The sequence below is a fragment of the Ranitomeya imitator genome, chromosome 2 (genome assembly GCF_032444005.1).
Source record: "Ranitomeya imitator isolate aRanImi1 chromosome 2, aRanImi1.pri, whole genome shotgun sequence".
Taxonomy (NCBI): domain Eukaryota; kingdom Metazoa; phylum Chordata; class Amphibia; order Anura; family Dendrobatidae; genus Ranitomeya; species Ranitomeya imitator.
The window spans coordinates 167,972,363-167,994,243 of record NC_091283.1 but is presented as its reverse complement, the minus strand read 5'-3'; the positions used below and the strand labels follow the sequence as shown (position 1 = coordinate 167,994,243).

Here is a 21,881-nt window from a genome sequence, read left to right as displayed (position 1 = left end):
ACATTACATTACTGATCCTGAGTTACATCCTGTATTATACTCCAGAGCTGCCCTCACTATTCTGCTGGTGCAGTCACTGTGTACATACATTGCATTACTGATCCTGAGCTACATCCTGTATTATACTCCAGAGCTGCACTTACTATTCTGCTGGTGCAGTCACTGTACATACATTACATTACTGATCCTGTACTGATCCTGACCTACATCCTGTATTATACCCCGGAGCTGCACTCTCTATTCTGCTGGTGCAATCACTGTGTACATACATTACATTACTGATCCTGAGTTACATCCTGTATTATTTGATTTAAATAGATTTTTATTAACAATATAAAGAAGAACATCAGAATGCCATTTACATTACAATATGTTACATACACATTTTCTTATTTTAATAAACCCCAACATTACCCCAACAGCCCCCCTCCCCCATAAGACAGCTCATTCCCAATCTGCACTCCTCTGAGGCCATCTCTGCCTCGAGTTACATCCTGTATTATACCCTGGAGCTGCACTCACTATTCTGCTGGTGCAGTCACTGTGTCCATACATTACTGATCCTGTACTGATCCTGAGTTACAGCCTGTATTATACTCCAGAGCTACACTCACTATTCTGCTGGTGCAGTCACTGTGTACATACATTACATTACTGATCCTGAGTTACATCCTGTATTATACCCCAGAGCTGCACTCACTATTCTGCTGGTGCCATACATTACATTACTGATCCTGTACTGATCCTTAGTTACATCCTGTATTATACCCCAGAGCTGCACTCACTATTCTGCTGGTGGGGTCAATGTGTACATACATTACATTACTGATCCTGTACTGATCCTGAGTTACATCCTGTATTTTACTCCAGAGCTGCACTCACTATTGTGCTGGTGCAGTCACTGTGTACATACATTACATTACTGATCCTGTACTGATCCTGAGCTACATCCTGTATTATACCCCAGAGCTGCACTCACTATTCTGCTGGTGCAGTCACTGTGTACATACATTGCATTACTGATCCTGAGCTACATCCTGTATTATACTCCAGAGCTACACTCACTATTCTGCGGGTGCAGTCACTGTGTACATACATTACATTACTGATTTTGTACTGATCCTGAGCTACATTATGTATTATACCCCAGAGCTGCACTCACTATTCTGCTGGTGCAGTCACTGTGTACATACATTACATTACTGATACTGAGTTACATCCTGTATTATACCCCGGAGCTGCACTCAGTATTCTGCTGGTGCAGTCACTGTGTACATACATTCCATTACTGATCCTGAGTTACATCCTGTATTATACCCCAGAGCCGCACTCACTATTCTGCTGATGCAGTCACTGTGTACATACATTACATTACTGATCCTGAGTTACATCCTGTATTATACTCCAGAGCTGCATTCACTATTCTACTGGTGCAGTCACTGTGTACATACATTACATTACTGATCCTGAGTTACATCCTGTATTATACCCCTGAGCTGCACTCACTATTCTGCTGGTGGGGTCACTGTGTACATACATTACATTACATTACTGATCCTGAGTTACATCCTGTATTATACCCCAGAGCTGCACTCACTATTCTGCTGGTGGGGTCACTGTGTACATACATTACATTACTGATCCTGAGTTACATCCTGTATTATACCCCAGAGCTGCACTCGCTATTCTGCTGGTGCAATCACTGTGTACATACATTACATTACTGATCCTGAGTTACATCCTGTATTATTTGATTTAAATAGATTTTTATTAACAATATAAAGAAGAACATCAGAATGCCATTTACATTACAATATGTTACATACACATTTTCTTATTTTAATAAACCCCAACATTACCCCAACAGCCCCCCTCCCCCATAAGACAGCTCATTCTCAATCTGCACTACTCTGAGGCCATCTCTGCCTCGAGTTACATCCTGTATTATACCCTGGAGCTGCACTCACTATTCTGCTGGTGCAGTCACTGTGTCCATACATTACTGATCCTGTACTGATCCTGAGTTACAGCCTGTATTATACTCCAGAGCTACACTCACTATTCTGCTGGTGCAGTCACTGTGTACATACATTACATTACTGATCCTGAGTTACATCCTGTATTATACCCCAGAGCTGCACTCACTATTCTGCTGGTGGGGTCAATGTGTACATACATTACATTACTGATCCTGAGTTACATCCTGTATTATACTCCAGAGCTGCACTCACTATTCTGCTGGTGCAGTCAGTGTACATACATTACTGATACTGAGTTACATCCTGTATTGTACCCCAGAGCTGCACTCACTATTCTGCTGGTGCCGTCACTGTGTCCATGCATTACATTACTGATCCTGAGTTACATCCTGTATTATACTCCAGAACTGCACTCACTATTCTGCTGGTGCAGTCACTGTGTCCATACATTACATTACTGATCCTGTACAGATCCTAAGTTACAGCCTGTATTATACTCCAGAGGTGCACTCATTATTCTGCTGGTGGGGTCACTGTGTACATACATTACTGATCCTGAGTTACATCCTGGATTATACTCCAGAGCTGCACTCGCTATTCTGCTGGTGCAGTCACTGTGTACATACATTACTGATCCTGAACTGATCCTGAGTTAGATCCTGTATTATACTCCAGAGCTGCACTCACTATTGTGCTGGTGCAGTCACTGTGTACATACATTACATTACTGATCCTGAACTACATCCTGTATTATACCCCAGAGCTGCTCTCTCTATTCTGCTGGTGCAATCACTGTGTACATACATTACATTACTGATCCTGAGTTACATCCTGTATTATACTCCAGAGCTGCATTCACTATTCTACTGGTGCAGTCACTGTGTACATACATTACATTACTGATCCTGAGTTACATCCTGTATTATACCCCAGAGCTGCACTCACTATTCTGCTGGTGGGGTCACTGTGTACATACATTACATTACATTACTGATCCTGAGTTACATCCTGTTTTATACCCCAGAGCTGCACTCACTATTCTGCTGGTGGGGTCACTGTGTACATACATTACATTACTGATCCTGAGTTACATCCTGTATTATACCCCAGAGCTGCACTCGCTATTCTGCTGGTGCAGTCACTGTGTACATACATTACTGATCCTGAGTTACATCCTGTATTGTACTCCAGAGCTGCACTCACTATTCTGCTGGTGGGGTCACTGTGTACATACATTACATTACTGATCCTGAGTTACATCCTGTATTATACCCCAGAGCTGCACTCACTATTCTGCTGGTGTAGTCTTTGTGTACATATATTACATTACTGATCCTGAGTTACATCATGTGTTATACTCCGGAGCTGCACTCATTATTCTGCTGATCCAGTCACTGTATAGCCTCTTAGTAAGATTTTTTAGGTGGGAACCAGTGGCTGTGCAGGATAGTGCAATGTAAAACAAATGCAGCATTATCTTTCTCTTAGCGACAGACTTGCCTCCATCTTGGTTCTCCCTGCCTGCGGCCGCACTGTGCTGCTTTAGGGAACAGTCTCTGCCTGTGATGTCACTTCTGCTTTTGGCCAACATGTCGTACATGTGCTGCTCTTTTGTCCAGTGAATATGCAGCACACTTCTATGTGCTGCCCCGATACTCAGCCTTGTATTGTGCATACGGTAAACAAAACATTGGTATTACATCTGCATCATTTACACCAAAGACAGAGCTGATGTCACTCTGCTGACTTTTTTGTCTCCAGTGTTCTAGTGGATCTGTCACTTGCTCAAAAAATAGTTAAATAGTTGGTAAACATCCCCAAGTTCCTCTGAATCTACCTCCTTTTTTTCTGTTTTACATTGCATCACTTTATTGCAGAGATTTTAAAGTTTGTTTGTTTTGGAGCGCAGTATGTGAAATCTCTGCTTGTAGTTCTGCTGGGCGTTTCTTTTGAGTCTTCTCTGGCAACTTGCGCTGTCACCGCTCCCTCCCAGATGCTGCCAATCACAGCTCAGTAGTTTATCAAGCTGTGTTTGGGAGGGGTGAAATCGCACACCCCCAGAGTAGACCGAAGAAACGCCCAGCTGCACTACAAGTAGAGAATTCACATACTGCGCTTCAAAATGAACAAATGTGAATATTTCCGCAATGGAGCTCGGCTGCCCAAAGCGGATAAAAAGTGGCAAAATCGGGAAAACTTTGGAACTTTGTTTTCATAAAGTATTTAACTCCTTTTTTTCTGAGTGACAGGTCCTCCTTTATTAACCCGCTTATGGCAGTGCCTGAGATTGTAGTGATCCCCTATGTACACAGAGAAGCATTGCATATGTGTCTATATCTACGTCATGTGCCCTCATTGTGCCAACAAGCTGCAGAAATGCCCCAGGAGTCGTCTTTGTCTTGTGACTTCTGCTGTGTAGAAAGCCTGCTGGTCATAATCCTGCACTGGACGGTTTTCTTGGTGGAATATTTCACCTTCAGTATTTTTGTTTGTTTTTTCTCTTGCAGGAAGTTCGGTGCAATGTCTCTCCTCTGAGTCTCATCTGCAGGATCTCTGTCGGATTCAGCACATATGTTGTACAGCCCTGGGAGTGAACCGTAAAAATATCTGTAACTTTGAGGTGGAATATCTATGCGACTACAAAAGAGTTCAGGTGGCGTATATGTATAAAAAAAAAATCTGAAATCTGTGCTCCTTTTCATCAATATCCTGGTTAAATTACAGCCTCAGAAGACCGATAACCTGGGAACGCTTTAGGGTATAGCCATATACAGCAGAGTGGAGGCGGCTTCTTTCTTGTAATGGCTCTCCAAACTAATATTACATGCCTTATCTCAAGGGTGCACAACATTTTTTGGTCCAATGGCCACATTGCCATACTTAACCAATCTTAAGGGCTGCAAAAACATTTTTAAAGGGGTACTTACATGAATACATCACCAGAACAAAATTTTGAGGATTTGAGAAGGATTTGGAGAGTTTCTGCTCCAAAACATTAGTGTGAACATATATTAACTTAAAAGGAGTTTTTGGGGACAGAAACTCTGCAAATCCTTCTCATAATCTACAAGTTTTGACGCTTTTTAAGTGTTAACATAGCCATGAAGCACGTTATGGATGTTACATATGCACAAGGACAGAACCACCTTCAGTACACGAATGCAGGCACCAGACCCACCCTCACTACATGTATACAGCACCAAGCTTAGTACAGCAATCAATTGAAATGTCAGGTCAGCCCCATATACATTTGTATCGTATAAAACTATTCCCAGTTTCTTTATCAATGGTAAGGAGATAGTGGTAGTTGCTGTTATCAGCCATAGTCAAACTGTGGAGCATATAGGAATCACAGCATCGATGAGACACAGGCAGGATCACAAATAAACATTTACATCCAGTACCTTAGGGTAACATCTTCTCTGATTGGAGTTGTTCCCATCCCTTTTGTTTCCATATAGCACAGATGCCATGAGATATCATGCCCATAACTCCTCTTCACATTCCTCGCTTTCCCAGTACAGTGCCCTTAAATAAAAGTATCATTCTACTGCCCCATAAATAGCTATATCCTGTGCTGCGCCCCTGAGTAAATATACCTCTTACTGTGCTTCTTGCACACACTGCCCTTCTCCAAAATACGTCCCACCTCCCCCAATCAAATTGCCCTTGTCTATAATATCCCCCACACAGCCCTTCTCCATAGCGACCCCCACACCACTGCCCCTTGCTATGTCGGGCTCCCTTTCACAATCGCCCCTAACTGCTCCATAATGTCACCCATTGCCATTATGTGCCCTTGTAGTAACGCAACCATCCCTGTCCCCTCATCTAAAATAACATGACATATACCGCTGCCCGACATCTGTGTGTCACTCCAGCAGCAGCGTGCTGCCTCATCACTCCAGGGCTGATGAACACTCCTCTGCCCCAGTCCTGGCGCCACAGCGCTCAAATCTGTTTGCGTCTGAAAGATCCGAATCCGTTTGAGTATGGGAAGAAGGAGCGGACACATCCCGGACAGCTCTGCAGGCCGCTCAGTATCCTGTGGTGGGCAGCATGGGGCCCGCTGGCCGTATATTGTGCCGGCCTGCCTTATCGTAAAGGTGTTGTGTGATCCTGAATCTCCAGGATTCCTTTTTGCTGGGAGTGCTGTCCTTCTGAAGATTGGTGCTGTGAGAGGCAGCCTTACATGTATAGTCCTGGGTCTGGAGCTGGCCACTTTTGCGCAGGTAACCGGACTCTCTGGGGCTGCAATGCATGCAGATGTATTGGGCAATGAGCTGTACAGTACAAGATGAAAAATCCCAACATTTTGGAAAATGTAATGATTTTTTTTTTAATAATGTGTAAATTGCTTTTTTTTTTTTTTCCAAGCAGTCTGCAATCTACTTATTTCCAAGCTTGACATCGTCCGTTTTGTGGGGTTTAGTCCTGGCGACATTCTGTTTTGCTCATTTTTTAAAGGCCTTCTACACTTCTTCAGTGTTTGCCTAAACAATTCATACTCCATCTACGATAGTGTATCCCAGCATTTTATGTAGTTCTTAGTTTGACATATGGAATTTTTCGAGGATCCCTCTGCCTCTCCCAGCATGTGACTGTTTTATCTGAAAATGATGATATCTTGCCTTTCAGGATGAGGAGCTGTACCTGGTGAAATGGAAAGGATACTCGGATACTGAGTGTTCCTGGGAACCTCGTCATCATCTCAAGTGCTTCCACCTCGTAAAGCAGTTTCACCGTGATTTGGAGAGAGAGCTCCTCCGGAAGGCAAAGTCTCAAGGGAACACTACAAGTAAAAAGGTTATTGCACGGTGCCCACGTAGGCTTGATTCAAGTCTTTCCCACCATATAGTTTTAAAGGCCAAACAGAGACAAAGGCTTCGATTCTGGGAGCAACAACTCAATGCTAAACGTGCCCACCCGGGCCTGATAATAGTAGAGAATGAAGTGGATCTGGAGGGGCCCCCAAAAGACTTCATGTACATTAATCAATATAAGGTGGGCGAAGGTGTCACCATTATACAGTCTGCTGTAGGATGCACGTGCCGGGACTGTCTTACAGATGATCGCGGTTGCTGTCCGGGAGGATTTCAGCACAAATTTGCTTACAATGAAGACGGACAGGTCAAAATCAAACCTGGCTTTCCAATTTACGAATGTAACTCTCTCTGCCGATGTGGCCCCTCCTGTCCGAACCGAGTGGTGCAAAAAGGAATCCAGTACAAGTTCTGCATCTTCAGGACCGAAGATGGCAGGGGCTGGGGGGTCCGAACCCTGGAGAAGATTCGCAAAAACAGCTTTGTTATGGAGTATGTTGGTGAGGTGAGATGCCAGTGGGGGATGACTCGACGCGGAGGTCCGATCACCATGTGATTAGTGATGTAGAGGGCCCAAATATTAATTAACACATTGTGTTAAAGTGATGATCTAAAGAGGGAAAGGGTTTCTTAGGCGGGTTTTATCCCAGGGTTGTGTACGTCTATATGCATCTGTGCCGTTATAAATGCTGCTGTATTCGATTTCAGATAATCACTTCAGATGAAGCCGAACGCAGGGGGCAAATCTACGACCGGCAAGGGGCTACCTACCTGTTTGACCTGGACTATGTGGAAGATGTGTACACTGTGGATGCCGCACGCTATGGGAATATCTCACACTTTGTAAACCACAGTGTAAGTACTGGTGTCGGGTATGTTACAGAGCCACACAAGAACATGTCATTAACAGTGCAGCCATCCCCGCCTCATGTGAAATAACACACCTTGGCGTGAGCTGCTGCTGGTCATTCTAGCCCTGTACAGACTGAGCTTTCATTCAGACCTCCTTACATTAATAACTGAAAATATTTTTATGCAAAAAAGGGGATTAAACCCCTTTTTTTCCTTTTTTTTGTGCAACATATGTGATTTCATGTGGAGTACTGGACCGGCCACAATGGCGTACGTGAACAGGGCAGCAAGTCATGCTGTAATGATGGTCGCACTCTTTGTAATACGTTTTTTCCTGTGGCCAGGATTTACAAATGTATTTTTTTACGTTTCTTTTCCGGGTTTGTTGCAGTGTAAACCAAACCTCCAAGTCTACAATGTCTTTGTTGATAATCAGGATGAACGGGTGCCTCGCATTGCTTTTTTTGCTACGCGTACAATACGTACTGGAGAGGAGCTTACTTTTGACTATAACATGCATGGTAAGGGTTTCTTGTTTTTTCTATTAAAGGGGTTGTCTCAATATAATTATTGGCTAAACTTGCAAAGAAGCAACTAATTCACCTGTTATTAATCTGTTGTCAGAAACAATGAGTTAAATTCCATAATTTACAGCTTATTCTCTAGTATACTGAGCAGCACTGCCGCAGTCTAGCAGCGGTGGCTAAGTGCAGTGCTTACAAGCTCTTTTTAACCCCTTAATGACCGCCAATACGTCTTTTAACTGACCTAAGATATTAGAGAATAGCTTCCCCATACAGGTAACAATCCAGCAGCTGTCGGCTGGACACTATAGCTGACAACTTTCTGCATCAGCCAAGATCAGTGTTTGCACCGTCCAAATCTGTTTAACCCCTTAGATGCTGCTGTAAATATTGACTACATCATTATAAATGGTTAAGAGTGTAGGGGCTTCCTCTTTATCCCAATTGGTGCCCTCAGATCATGATTTTGTGGTCCTGATGTTTGCCGTTGCAATTCATGACCAAATAGCAGCATTAGCATCTGATGGCTGTTGTAACCTGTTCAGAAGTTATGGGCATTTAGGTGATAAAAATACACATTTTCATTTGTCATACCACTTTGCATTAATTCCTGTAAAGCACCTGAAGGGTTAATAACTACCTGACTGCAGTTTTCAATATGTCAGGGGGTGCTGTTTTTAAAATGGTATCACGTCTGGGGGTTTCCCAATATATAGGACCCCTGAAGTCACTTCAAACATGACCAAGTCCCTAAAAAAATAAATTTAGTCAATTTCCTTGAAAAAATGAAAAATTGCTGTTACATTTTTAAACCTCCTAAAATGCTAACAAAATAAAATAACATTTTACAAATGGTGCTGATGTAAAGCCGACATGTGGGAAATGTTATTTATTAATGGTTTGCTGTGGTATGACCATCTGGATTAGGCCGGGATCACACATGCAAGAAACACGTCCGTGTCTCGCATGTGAAAACCAAGCTCTGGCACTTGGGAGCGGAGCGTGCGGCTCCATGTGTTGCTATGCGGCCGCACGCTCTGCTCTGGAGTGTCGGCGCCAGAGCTTGGATTTCACATGCGAGACACGGACGTGTTTCTCGCATGTGTGATCCCGGCCTTAAAGGGATAATCATTCAAATTTTGAAAATTGCTCATTTTTTTTTTTAACACTTTTCTCAAGTTTTTGATATTTTTTTATTAACAAACACAAAACCTATTGACCTAAATTTACCATTATCATAAAGTATAATGTGTCACGAAAAAACAGTCTCAAAATCACTGGGATTTGTTGAAGCGTTGCAGAGGTATTACCACATAAAGTGACACTGGTCAGATTTCAAAAATTTGGCTCCATCACTAAGGGGTTAATAAAGCTTGTAAAGTGCCGATCTAAGTATACAATCTGGCCAACGTTTGTGCTCCTCCGATTTTGCAGCAGTATCAGAGAATGCGGAGTTTCCCCCATAGCCCAAACTGTTAGGGTACCGTCACACAGTGGCACTTTGATTGCTAGGATGGCAAGATCCGTGACGTTCCAGCGATATCGTTATGATCTCGCTGTGTCTGACACGCTCCTGCGATCAGGGACCCCGCTGAGAATCGTACGTCGTAGCAGATCATTTTAAACTTTCTTTCGTCACTGGATCTCCCGCTGACATCGCTGAATCGGCGTGTGACGCCGATTCAGCGATGTCTTCACTGGTAACCAGGGTAAACATCGGGTTACTAAGCGCAGGGCCGCGCTTAGTAACCCGATGTTTACCCTGGTTACCAGCGTAAACGTTAAAAAAACAAACACTACATACTTACCTTCCGCTGTCTGTCCCCGGCGCTCTGCTTCTCTGCACTCCTCCTGCATCCTGTGTCAGCGCCGGCCAGCCGGAAAGCAGAGCGGTGATGTCACCGCTCTGCTTTCCGGCTGACCGGCGCTGACAGTGCAGAGGAAAGCAGAGCGCCAGAGGACAGACAGCTGAAGGTAAGTATGTAGTGTTTGTTTTTTTAACGTTTACGCTGGTAACCAGGGTAAACATCGGGTTACTAAGCGTGGCCCTGCGCTTAGTAACCCGATGTGTTACCTGGGACCACGGGATCGTTGGTCGCTGGAGAGCTGTCTGTGTGACAGCTCTCCAGCGACGCTGCAGCGATCGACATCGTTGTCGGTATCGCTGCAGCGTCGCTTAGTGTGACGGTACCATTAATCTTCAATAACTCACTGACCCAACGCTAACTAGAGGCAGATGAGCGTTGCGCTCCTGAAGATGACATGTGAGAACAACCGTGCACATAGTCACTGCATCTTTTCTGCGTGCCAGTGTAGCGGTCCTTAAATGCATCCCAAAATAGCGTGCGCGGCCCCCCCCACTGCAGCCTGTGCCGCGTCTGGTTTGGTTGGGACCCGGTCATGTTTGATTTATTTTGATCTCTCTGTTTTGACAGTGGATCCCGTTGATGTCGAAAGCACAAAGATGGATTCGAATTTTGGTTTGGCCGGCCTCACCGGATCCCCCAAAAAAAGGATCAGGGTCGAATGCAAATGCGGCTCAACAAAGTGCCGTAAATACCTCTTCTGAAAGTAGACTGTGATTAACCCTTTGTGGACCGGCAGCTTGCTCCCACAGCACTTGAATAACTGTTACCAGGGAGGAGTAGTGTTTACATCGCTAGTAATTATTCTGTGGGAGGGCGCCTCCGCCTGCACTGCCTGCCATCTCCTCCCACAAAAAAAATATGGTGCTATACAATGTGTTTTTATCTTTTTTAATTTTTTTTTTATGTGATATTAACAGGGCTACTTGTGCCTCCATGTTTCTCCTGGAAGTACCCGGTTCCTCACACCCATCACTGTCTCGTACGCAATGGGCTCATCTTTGCGTTACTCACAATACTTGAATTGTCTCCGGTCCGCCATTCAGTCTGTGGGGACATAGGGAAGTAAGCACCACGGACGGTCCTGCTGTCTGGCAGACTTGCCGCCTTTCTGTCCCTTTCTTTGTTATAATACTGGATGATATATATTTTTTAGATTATTTGGAACACTCCCCTATTAACTTTTTTTTTTTTTAATCTTTTACCTTTCTTATATGTAAATACACTATGATGTAACCTCAGTATGGATGAAGTCTTTTTTTATGGGGGATTTGCTTTTTTATATTTACTCAGCACCATGATGACATCCTCCAAAAGTGATTTTAAACATGGAAATAGGAGGCGCAATACTACCTATGGCTAATGTTGGTGAGGGAAATATAGGGCTAGTACGACAATAGCCATAATGGGGGTACAATTTATTTTTTTCCATTTCAACATTTAAAATGTATACATACTCTAACAAACTACTGACACAACCATAAGGGCAAGTCGGGAACCTTGATTGGTGTGGGTCCAGTTGCCGAGACCACATGATCCCTAAAATAAAGTGCTCTGTTACGCGCTTCTAACTCTTTGCTTTAGCGAACGGTACTGGTGTCAGCACTTAGAATCCCACCTGCTGTTCTGACACTTCACAATCATAACCTCTAAAGATGGAAATAATCTTTCAAGACCCATTTATGGGATTAGTAAAAATTTGATCACTGGAGCAGTCAGACCGCTGCTACTCCGCCGATCCTGGGAATGGAGCTGTGAAATTCCCCACCTGGAGTGGTTGCTGGATGTTGTAGTTGAGACTGAAAATAATTAATTTAAAAAAAAACTAGTTGCCTGCAGCCACCCTTAGGGGGCGCTTACTGCATACAGATTGATTTATCCTAATGCATTAGCGCTCCCTAGTGGTGGCTGCAGGAAATTGTCCAAGGGGTCTTGAAGCAATGTGCAGGAACAGCGGTAATATAATCAGCAGGGCCTTAGACCAACTTCAGAATTGGGTGTTCACTTAAATATATTTATGTATGCAAAACTGACAGGCTCAGAGCTGTGGTCTATGAATTATTTTTTAACTAGATGGGGGAACAAATAGTTAAAGCATACCAATAACCCCTGTCATTTGAAGTTATGCATGGCATTCAGCTGAAAAGGACAATTGTGAGTTTGATATTGCACCTCCCTATTGTCCTTTTAAGCTGGATGCCAATACGAATATACAAATATTCTCATCTAATCCTAAACACAATATGAAAGGTATGGTTTCATATTTTATTAGATAGGAAACGTACTGAAAATATAAATAGGAGGGTAGATGGAATGAAGTGGGACATTGCACATGGTTATTCGGGGGCTGACTTAAATGGAGGTGACTCAGATTCACTTCTGCTCTCTTCTCCAGATGATAACCATCCCCTTTGCGTCACTGGAGGCCAGGAGGCTTTCATCACAGTTGAAGCTGACACCTAGAACAGCGGCGCTGTGTCCTTGGAGCTTGTTCACAATGGCCTTGGTGGCCCGTTCCACATCAAAAAAGTAAACGCACATATCTTCACTGCCAGTCACTGCCGAGGAGAAATACAATGACTAGTCAATGTAAGACTTAGCTAGTGACTTGTATTACACTAGATGGTGGCCCGATTCTAGTGCATCAGGTATTCTAGAATATGTATGTAGTTTATTTATGAAGTTTTCAGAATAATGCAGTTTATACACAGGATCCGGCCGTCCGCGACCAATTAGCAAAGCGTGGTTCAAATTCCGTGCCAATTCGCGAATCAGTCAATCAGTGAAGCCAGGGCCGGCTCTAGGTTTCTGAGGGCCCCGGGCGAAAGAGTCTCAGTGGGCCCCCCTCTTTAAACACATACCACGATTCATGATACACAGATACAGCAGAGGTATATAGCACAGACACGTAATATATAGCACAGAGACGTAGTACAGAGCATTGCCCACGTAGTATAGCAATGTGGGCACCATATCCCTGTTAAAAAAAAAAGAATTAAAATAAAAAAGTTATATACTCACCCTCCGTCGGCCCCTGGATCCAGGTGAGGTGTTTACTGGCGCTCCTTGCGACGCTCCGGTCCCAAAAGTGCATTGCGGTCTCATGAGATGATGATGTAGCGGTCTCGTGAGACCGCTAGGTCATCATCTCGCAAGACCGCAATGCATGGACCGGTGACCGGAGCGGGAGAGGCGACGGAAGGTGAGAATATATTTTTTTTAACATTAGATCTTTTTACTATTGATGCTGCATACGCAGCATCAATAGTAAAAAGTTGGTCACACGGGGTTAATGGCAGCGTTAACGGAGTGCATTACCCGTGGCATAACGCGGTTCGTTAACGCTGCCATTAACCCTGTGTGAGCGCTGACTGGAGGGGAGTATGGAGCGGGCACTGATGGGAGGGGGAGTAGGGAGAAGCCATTTTGCCGCCGGACTGTGCCCGTCGGTGATTGGTCGCGGCAAAACGGCCATGACCAATCAGCCACTTGGGATTTCCGTTACAGACAGAAAGACAGAAGTGACCCTTAGACAATTATATAGTAGATAAGTATGGAACCGAAATATTTCCCAAAACCTGCACTTTCAAGAGCAAACTGTATATGGCTGATCCGAGCTAATGAATAGGGATGAGCGAATGTGCTTGGATAAGGAGTTATCTAAGCATGCTTGTGTGCTGAGTGTCTTCGGTATGATCAAATATTATGTTCCGAGCCCCCACGGCGCATGTCTAACATCTGCAACACGTGAAGGGATTGTCTAACAAACAGGCCATCCCTGCATATGTTGCAGCTGTCGAACGGCCATTAGACATGCGCCGTGGGGGCTCGAACATATTTTGAGCATACTGAAGACAGGCGGTTAAGCACCCAAGCATGCTTAGATAACTCCTTATTCGACCACGTTCGCTCATCACTACTAATAAAGTCTTAGGCAGGGAAGATGCGGGATGACACAACCTTATTCTAGGTTTCCATTCTGCGGTCACAGCAGTGCCAGGACGTATACAAACTGAACAGATACAAGGCAGACATTGCATGCTCGGACATATACGCACCGACACAGGCTCCCTGCCTGAAGGACATGAGTGGACAGAAAATACTTCCGATGGCGTGACTGGTCTGCTGGATCTGAAACGTTCGCTTCAACTGCAGCGTTCCCTCATTGTCCACAACCCTAGAAATGCAAACTGCCACATCAGAAGGTTTACAGTGTTGTGACATAAGCGATGAATTGTAGATGTAGCAGGGCTGGAGCTGTCATTTGCTGCTGTGGCCATTCATTCTGTGCCCAGATGCGGTGGTTGCCCTGTAAAGTGTCCTGGTGCCTAGTCTTTAGTAGGTAGGAGAGGGACCGCATCTGTCAGACATTTGTCATGTCATAAATTTCTAAGGTAGGAACGCAGACTTTAAGGCTATGTGCACACGTTCAGGATTTTTTGCGTTTTTTTTTCACGATAAACGCATACATATGCATCTTATTTTTGTGCACATGATGCGTTTTTTTCCACAAAAAAAGCAGCATGTTCATTAGTTTTGCGGATTTTTCGCGTTTTCACGCTATTTAATGCATTGGGAAAAAACGCATGCGGATTTCTGGCAAAAATGTCTGGTTTTTGTCAGGAAATTTCTGCAAGAAATCCTGAACGTGTGCACATACCCTTAACGAAGACCGTGAAGGTATTGATTGGCAGCAAGCAGAGATCTTGTGAATGGGGAGAAACAAATCCATTTGACAGTACATAATCACTCTTCATTCATATCCGTACCTGTACAGCAGCAGCTTATTGATACAGGCGTTCACCAACAAAGAAGGATCCCGCGCCTCACGACTGATCCACGACCGAGCAGAGATGCTTGTGATGGCGCTGCCTTCTGACACCACAAGGCGCTTGGCTTTGGTCAGTTTGCCTTCATGACACAAGGATAGGGCACAGTTATGATATGCAGGCTACAGGAAGCTCTCCTAAATACGGAAGGAACCAGCATGTAGCAGGTCCAGTCTTCTTACACCCCACATTGTGGAAAATGCTATAACCCTACACTGGGGGTGGGGAACCTCAGGCCCCCAGGCCATTTACGGCCCTCGATGACCTTTTACCAGCTCATTAGTTTCTTCTTGCTCTGTTAGCACACACATGCAGTGTTCACTACTGAAGGGCATGCAATGAAAGATTACGTCCTGACACTAGGGCCAGAGTCAGGATGGACTGTGTGGGAGGAGTTTGAACGGCCCCCGAATGGCCCTTGGCAGAAAAAAGATTACCCACTGCTGCCCTACAATGTTGGAAGACATCTATCATAATTGAGCACAAAGATTCACAGGACACTCATCCAGAAGCCATCAGACCAAAGCACTGCGAGCTTCCTACCTGGGGCATCCTGTTACCTCTTCTGGTTAGTAAACCCTGTGACGCCATTACACTATGACCCATGCATGGCTGCTGGAACAGGAACTTGCTAAACTTTTTGCTCAACTGACTTGGCCACCTTTAGCCTGCAGACCACGGCCAAAGGATCTGCAAATGGAAATCCTGCTGGACTGTTTATTAGTAGCCAATAACAAATTGCATTAACAGCAAAGGAGTGGGGAAGAAAAACATTTACCGTCCCTTAATAAGCAGTCCTATACACACATTGCAGTTCCGGGCATTCGTTATGTGGGTTTGTGACATTTGGTCCCATCTGGGCCAAGGTGGCATCTCGGATTCCACTCACCTGTGGCCATATCAAACAGGAAGGAGAAGATACTCCCACGGTCGTCACCTGCCCACAGGATGCGCCCAGCAGAGTCAAAAGACAAGGAAAGGACGCGGCCGGTCAGTTTGCTGCTGCCGCCCTTCACCTTCTTGCCAGTGGAAATGTTCACAACATGGATATTGTGTTTGCTGTTACCGACCTAGTAAATAACAATACCAGTGCTAAACATTACACGTTCCCCCAGATGCCCTAATACTGTGGGCTCTGAGACTACAACTCCCAGCAGGGGAGACGGGTTCTTTCTATGTACACGTGAAAGTTAGTGATGAGCGAGTGTACTCGTTGCTCGGGTTTTCCCCAGCACGCTCGGGTGGTCTCCAAGTGTTTGTTGGTGCTCGGAGATTTAGTTTTCCTCGCCACAGCTGCATGATTTACAGCTGATAGCCAGCTTGATTACATGTGGGGATTCCCTATCAGCCAGGCAACCCCCACATGTACTCGGGCTGGGTAGTAGCCGTAAATCGTGCAGCTGAGGCAACAAAACCTAAGTGTATGTGCACACGTAGAAAGATCCTCAGCGGATTTTTCCGCAGCGAATTTGATAAATCCGCAGTGCAAAACTGCTGCGGTTTTTCCTGCAGATTTATCGCATTTTCTATTGCGGATTCCGCTGCGGTTTTACATCTGCAGTTTTCTATTGGAGCAAATGTAAAAACGCTGCGGAATTCCGCACAAAGAATTGACATGCTGCGGAAAATAAAACGCGTTTCCGCACGTTTTTTTCCGCAGCATGTGCACTGCAGATTTCGTTTCCCATAGGTTTACATTGTACTGTAAACTCATGGGAAACTGCTGCGGATCCGCAGCAAAATCTGCAACGTGTGCACATACCCTTAATCTCCGAGCAGTCACATATACTCGATCACCGGGGGCTGCTGGGGAAAACCCGAGCAATGAGTACTCTCGCTCATCACTAGTGGCAGTACACAGGATTGCACTCACCACAGTGAGATTGTTATTGATGGGCTGGAACGTGCAGCACAGCATCTGGGCCGAGTCCGGGTCTGGAATCTGTCGGATGCTGCGGCCATCATGGGTGTTCCAGATGCGCATGCTGCCATCCAGAGAGGTGGAGACGATGATGTCGTTGGATAAGGACCAGGCAAAGTCACTGACCGGACCTTTGTGCCCGCGTAGAGTCTGTAGAACGGTGGGGGGAGTGGGAACCAGCTGGCACACAGATATGGTGCCATCTAGAGAGCAGCAGGCCAGGAGGTGCTTGTCGTCATTGGCAAATTGTACCTTAGGGACTAGGAGGGTAAAAAAAATAGTAAAACTGAAGACATCTGACAACTATATTCCCCCGCTCTTACTGCAGGTGTCAGATATTCACCTCTAGGTCGTTTACTTACCAGCCTGATCCACGTGTTGGTCGAATATGTGGTACATTCCAGCGAAAGCGTAGTTCTCACTCAGAGTGGTGTCCCCGGCCATCGCCCTGCTGGCTTCGGCCAGAGGAGTGGGCACCACGCTGCCAGGAGCCCTGTGGGTGAGGCACAGTGTCACCTCCGGCCTGGGCCCAGCGATCTCTCCCTATGTAGGTCTCACCTTTCTTCTTGTGCCACGCGGTTCATCTGTGCCTGCAGTTGGTAGGACCCTCGGCTTACCGATCGCCTGTGACCTCGCGGCCCCTGGGACCGTGGCTCTTCTTCCAAATCCTAAAGGTATAACACAATCAGTGAGTACACTCCTCATCATGGCCGGGGGATGGGCACTGCCACTCCACACTGGCACCCACTGGTAGGACATGTATCATCTGTCCTGTGGATACAGGAGTCATTCACTTAGTGGGAGAATCCACTCCAGGCTGCACAGGCGCCTGCTGTGCTGTACAGCTGGCATCTGCCTGTATCAGCAGTGACCAGAGCTACCTCCAAGCGCTGCAGTGTAACCATTTGGATGCTGCTGTCAATCAGTGACTTAAGTGCTAATAATTGTACCTGTGTTGCCCTGTTGGGGCTCACCTCCATGCGGTCCAGGGTGGTACGAGAGCTGCGGATGCTGTTGCTATGTGCTCGGAAGCTGCTCTGCTCAGACAGGGGTCCGTACCGCTGGGCAAGAAGTTGGCTCCGAAGCTTCAGGTACTGTCGGCGCAGCTGCGGCTCATACCCGGCCTTGGCATTCTCCCGCAGGAGCTGGCTGCGTCTCCGGATGTACTGGGTGCGGAACTGCGGGTGCGCGGGGGTGCGGTAGGCGTTGTACCTGCGGAGAGTCGTGAGGTTACCGTCACTGGACACTGAAGCGCACACACACACTGTCAGTGCGGCCTGTACCTTGCGTCAACTGCCAGAACCTGTTGCCAGACAGCAGCCATTCCACGCACACGGCAGGTCGCTCAGCGCCAACGGACGGAGAGATCCTGAGAGGAGAGGACCATCAGATTAATATTAACACCGAGGGCAGACATTAATATTAATAATCTATCCCTGCTTGCTGGCAGTGAATGGAGGAACGCCGGCTCCTGGCACAGACACCTAGGTTCGGCTCATTAGGAAGAGATGGCAGCGCCCTGCATCAGTCACCACTCATGTATGCGGCCCATGGAAGTGACTGCAGGACACCACACCACCTACATGGCAGCCTGAGGTGAGTGATGGCTCACGACGCCTGCGCATTCCTGGGTACAGAGCCAGCAACGCTGCGACTACGCCGCACACAGGACAGGAACCGCGAGTGCGGAGAAGCACAGCGCACACTGACCTACACACTGCACAGACACAGGCACACTACCTGCTCCGCCGGAAGACCCATCCGCCCTGACCCACCGCTGACGTCACAGCACAACCTGCACCTCCCATTGGTCCTCAGGCTGTCAAACGTTCCACCAATCAAGAAACATCTTCCTGAGTTTCCACCAATAGCTATGAGGAGTAGGCGGGATATTCGGCAGAACACTAGGATGAGGGTATGTGGTATGTTTGTGTCGTCACATCAGAGGCCATGTTGCAGTCTGGGGTGTTATCCATCCATGCTCTGTAACGTCCTGTACCACACATTGCCTGCTCCATAGGTGCCAATCACACTCCCACCTCCACATGTTCCAGTCATTACCCCCCAGGTGTGTGATCATTGCCATCACAAGTACCAGCCATTGACCCCACATTTACCAGCCATTGCCTTTATAAGTACCAGTCATTGCCCTCACATGTGCCAGTCATTGTCCCCACAAATACCAGCCATTGCCCTTATAAGTACCAGTCATTGCCCCCACATGTGCCAGTCATTGTCCCAAATACCAGTCATTGCCCCCACATGTACCAGTCATTACCCCCACGTGTGCCAGCCATTGCCCTTATAAGTACCAGTCATTGCCCCAAGTACCAGTCATTACCACCACATGTACCAGTCATTGCCCCAAGTGCCAGTCATTGTCCCCACATGTGCCAGTCATTGCCCCAAGTGACAGTTATTTCACCCACATGTACCAGTCATTGCCCCCACGTGTGCCAGCCATTGCCGTTATGAATACCAGTCATTGCCCCAAGTGCCAGTCATTATCCCCACTTGTACCAGTCGTTGCCCCCACATGTGCCAGTCATTGCCCCAAGTGCCAGTCATTATCCCCACTTGTACCAGTCGTTGCCCCCACATGTGCCAGTCATTGCCCCAAGTGCCAGTCATTATCCCCACTTGTACCAGTCATTGTCCCCACTTGTACCAGTCATTGCCCCCACAAATGCCAGTCATTGCCCCAAGTGCCAGTCATTGTCCCCACTTGTACCAGTCATTGCCCCCACATGTGCCAGTCATTGCCCACACAAATGCCAGCAATTGCCCTAATAAATATCAGTCATTGCCCACAAAAGTGCCAGTGATTGCCCCCACATGTGCCAGTCATTGCTGCCACAAATGATACCCCAATATATACCAATCAGATATCTCTAGATGCCAGTCACCATACTGCCACAAGTTCTACAGACAGCTCCTTCATGTGCCAGAGACACTTCTCAAATTGTTGGCCTCACAAGTCCCTGCAGTAGATGTACATCTGCCATGCTGCCGCAGTGACCATTAGGAAGAGCTGGATTGTAGCTGTTTGCATCACTCTGGTCTGGCAGAGGGGAAAAAAGTGATACCAGCAGTAATGATGGGTTTATGATGATTCTCCTGGGCCCCAATATAAAGTCTACAACGTGGCCCCCAACTATCAGGGGTCTATAATATTGGTCTTCTCATATGGGCCAAGAGACTTTTTGTGCCTCCCTGGGCTCCGGGTGTGACATCAGCCCCCCATTCACTATAGATGTGCCCCCCTCACTCACTATAGATGTGCCCCCCTCACTCACTACAGATGTTCCACCTCACTCACTATAGATGTGCCCCTCACTCACTATAGATGTGCCCCTCACTCACTGTAGATGTGCCCCTCACTCACTGTAGATGTGCCCCTCACTCACTGTAGATGTGCCCCTCACTCACTATAGATGTGCCCCCCTCACTCACTATAGATGTGCCCCCCTCACTCACTACAGATGTGCCCCCCTCACTCACTACAGATGTGCCCCCCTCACTCACTACAGATGTTCCACCTCACTCACTATAGATGTTCCCCTCACTCACTATAGATGTGCCCCCCCTCACTCACTATAGATGTGCCCCTCACTCACTGTAGATGTGCCGCCTCACTCACTGTAGATGTGCCCCCCTCACTCACTATAGATGTGCCCCCCTCACTCACTATAGATGTGCCCCCCTCACTCACTACAGATGTGCCCCCCTCACTCACTACAGATGTGCCCCCCTCACTCACTACAGATGTTCCACCTCACTCACTATAGATGTTCCCCTCACTCACTATAGATGTGCCCCCCCTCACTCACTATAGATGTGCCCCTCACTCACTGTAGATGTGCCGCCTCACTCACTGTAGATGTGCCCCCCTCACTCACTATAGATGCGCCCCCCTCACTCACTATAGATGGGCCCCCCTCACTCACTGTAGATGTGCCGCCTCACTCACTATAGATGTGCCCCCCTCACTCACTATAGATGCGCCCCCCTCACTCACTATAGATGCGCCCCCCTCACTCACTGTAGATGTTCCCCTCACTCACTATAGATGTTCCACCTCACTCACTATAGATGTGCCCCTCACTCACTATAGATGTTCCACCTCACTCACTATAGATGTGCCCCTCACTCACTGTAGATGTGCCCCTCACTCAGTATAGATGTGCCACCTCACTCACTATAGATGTTCCCCCTCACTATAGATGTACCCCTCACACACTATAGATGTGCCCCCTCACTCACTATAGATGCGCCCCCTCACTCACTATAGATGTGCCCCCTCACTCACTATTGATGTGCCCCCTCATTCACTATAGATTTTCCCCCTCACTCACTATAGATGTGCCCCCTCTAACTATAGATGTGCCCCCTCACTCACTATAGATGTGCCCCCTCAGTCACTATAGATGTGCCCCCTCAGTCACTATAGATGTGCCACCTCACTCACTATAGATGTCCCACCTCACTCACTATAGATGTGCCACCTCACTCACTATAGATGCGCCCCCTCACTCACTATAGATGTGCCACCCCACTCACTCTAGATGCGGCCCCTCACTCACTATAGATGTGCCGCCTCACTCACTATAGATGCGCCCCCTCACTCACTATAGATGCGCCCCCTCACTCACTATAGATGTGCCGCGTCACTCACTCTAGATGCACCCCCTCACTCAATATAGATGCGCCACCTCACTCACTATAGAAGTGCCCCTTAGTCACTATAGATGCACCCCCTCACTCACTATAGATGCGCCACCTCACTCACTATAGATGCGCCCCCTCTCACTATAGATGTGCCGCCTCACTCACTATAGATGTGCTGCCTCACTAACTATAGATGTGCCCCCTGACTCACTATAGATGTGCCCCCTCTCACTATAGATGTACCCCTCACACACTATAGATGTGCCCCCTCACTCACTATAGATGTGCCCCCTCACTCACCATAGATGTGCCCCCTCACTCACTATAGATGTGCCCCCTCACTCACTATAGATGTGCCCCCTCACTCACTATAGATGTGCCCCCTCACTCACTATAGATGTGCCACCTCACTCACTATAG

At 46.8% G+C, this 21,881-nt stretch overlaps 2 protein-coding genes across 4 annotated transcripts in view; one reads left to right on the top strand and one right to left on the bottom strand.

Moving 5' to 3' along the window:
* The window catches only part of SUV39H1 (SUV39H1 histone lysine methyltransferase), a 32,219-nt gene extending 20,935 nt beyond the window's left edge, over positions 1-11,284 (top strand). The window contains exons 2-6 of the mRNA XM_069747871.1: positions 4,487-4,632; positions 6,618-7,307; positions 7,511-7,657; positions 8,046-8,175; positions 10,614-11,284. Coding sequence (XP_069603972.1) covers positions 4,487-4,632; positions 6,618-7,307; positions 7,511-7,657; positions 8,046-8,175; positions 10,614-10,747 — 1,247 coding nt within the window. The 3' untranslated portion in view covers positions 10,748-11,284. The remainder of the gene's footprint in view (positions 1-4,486; positions 4,633-6,617; positions 7,308-7,510; positions 7,658-8,045; positions 8,176-10,613) is intronic.
* A 1,010-nt stretch (positions 11,285-12,294) lies between these two features.
* On the bottom strand, positions 12,295-18,606 carry WDR13 (WD repeat domain 13). 3 transcript variants are annotated; one of them, XM_069747868.1, is made up of 10 exons: positions 18,534-18,606; positions 18,077-18,162; positions 17,768-18,005; positions 17,352-17,461; positions 17,156-17,286; positions 16,746-17,053; positions 15,762-15,942; positions 14,813-14,954; positions 14,102-14,220; positions 12,295-12,601 (listed from the first exon to the last, which is right to left on the bottom strand). In XM_069747868.1, exons 2-10 carry the CDS (start codon positions 18,115-18,117, stop codon positions 12,417-12,419), a joined length of 1,455 nt encoding a protein of 484 aa, XP_069603969.1. In that variant the 5' UTR covers positions 18,118-18,162; positions 18,534-18,606; the 3' UTR covers positions 12,295-12,416. The 3 variants fall into 3 exon arrangements, with proteins under 3 accessions (XP_069603969.1, XP_069603970.1, XP_069603971.1); XM_069747869.1 differs by having other exon boundaries at positions 18,504-18,596; XM_069747870.1 differs by lacking the exon at positions 18,534-18,606 and adding an exon at positions 18,377-18,495.
* Positions 18,607-21,881: the final 3,275 nt, after the last annotated feature.

What these genes read in the sequence shown, in the direction of transcription:
- WDR13 (XM_069747868.1), bottom strand. Translation starts at nt 18,117, where the DNA reads ATGGCTGCTGTCTGGCAACAGGTTCTGGCAGTTGACGCAAG. An exon ending in CCTGTTTGATATGGCCACAG is followed by an intron (nt 14,955 to 15,761) that starts GTGAGTGGAATC and finishes TGTGTCATGAAG; the next exon opens with GCAAACTGACCAAAGCCAAG. An exon ending in AATAAGCTGCTGCTGTACAG is followed by an intron (nt 14,221 to 14,812) that starts GTACGGATATGA and finishes TTGCATTTCTAG; the next exon opens with GGTTGTGGACAATGAGGGAA.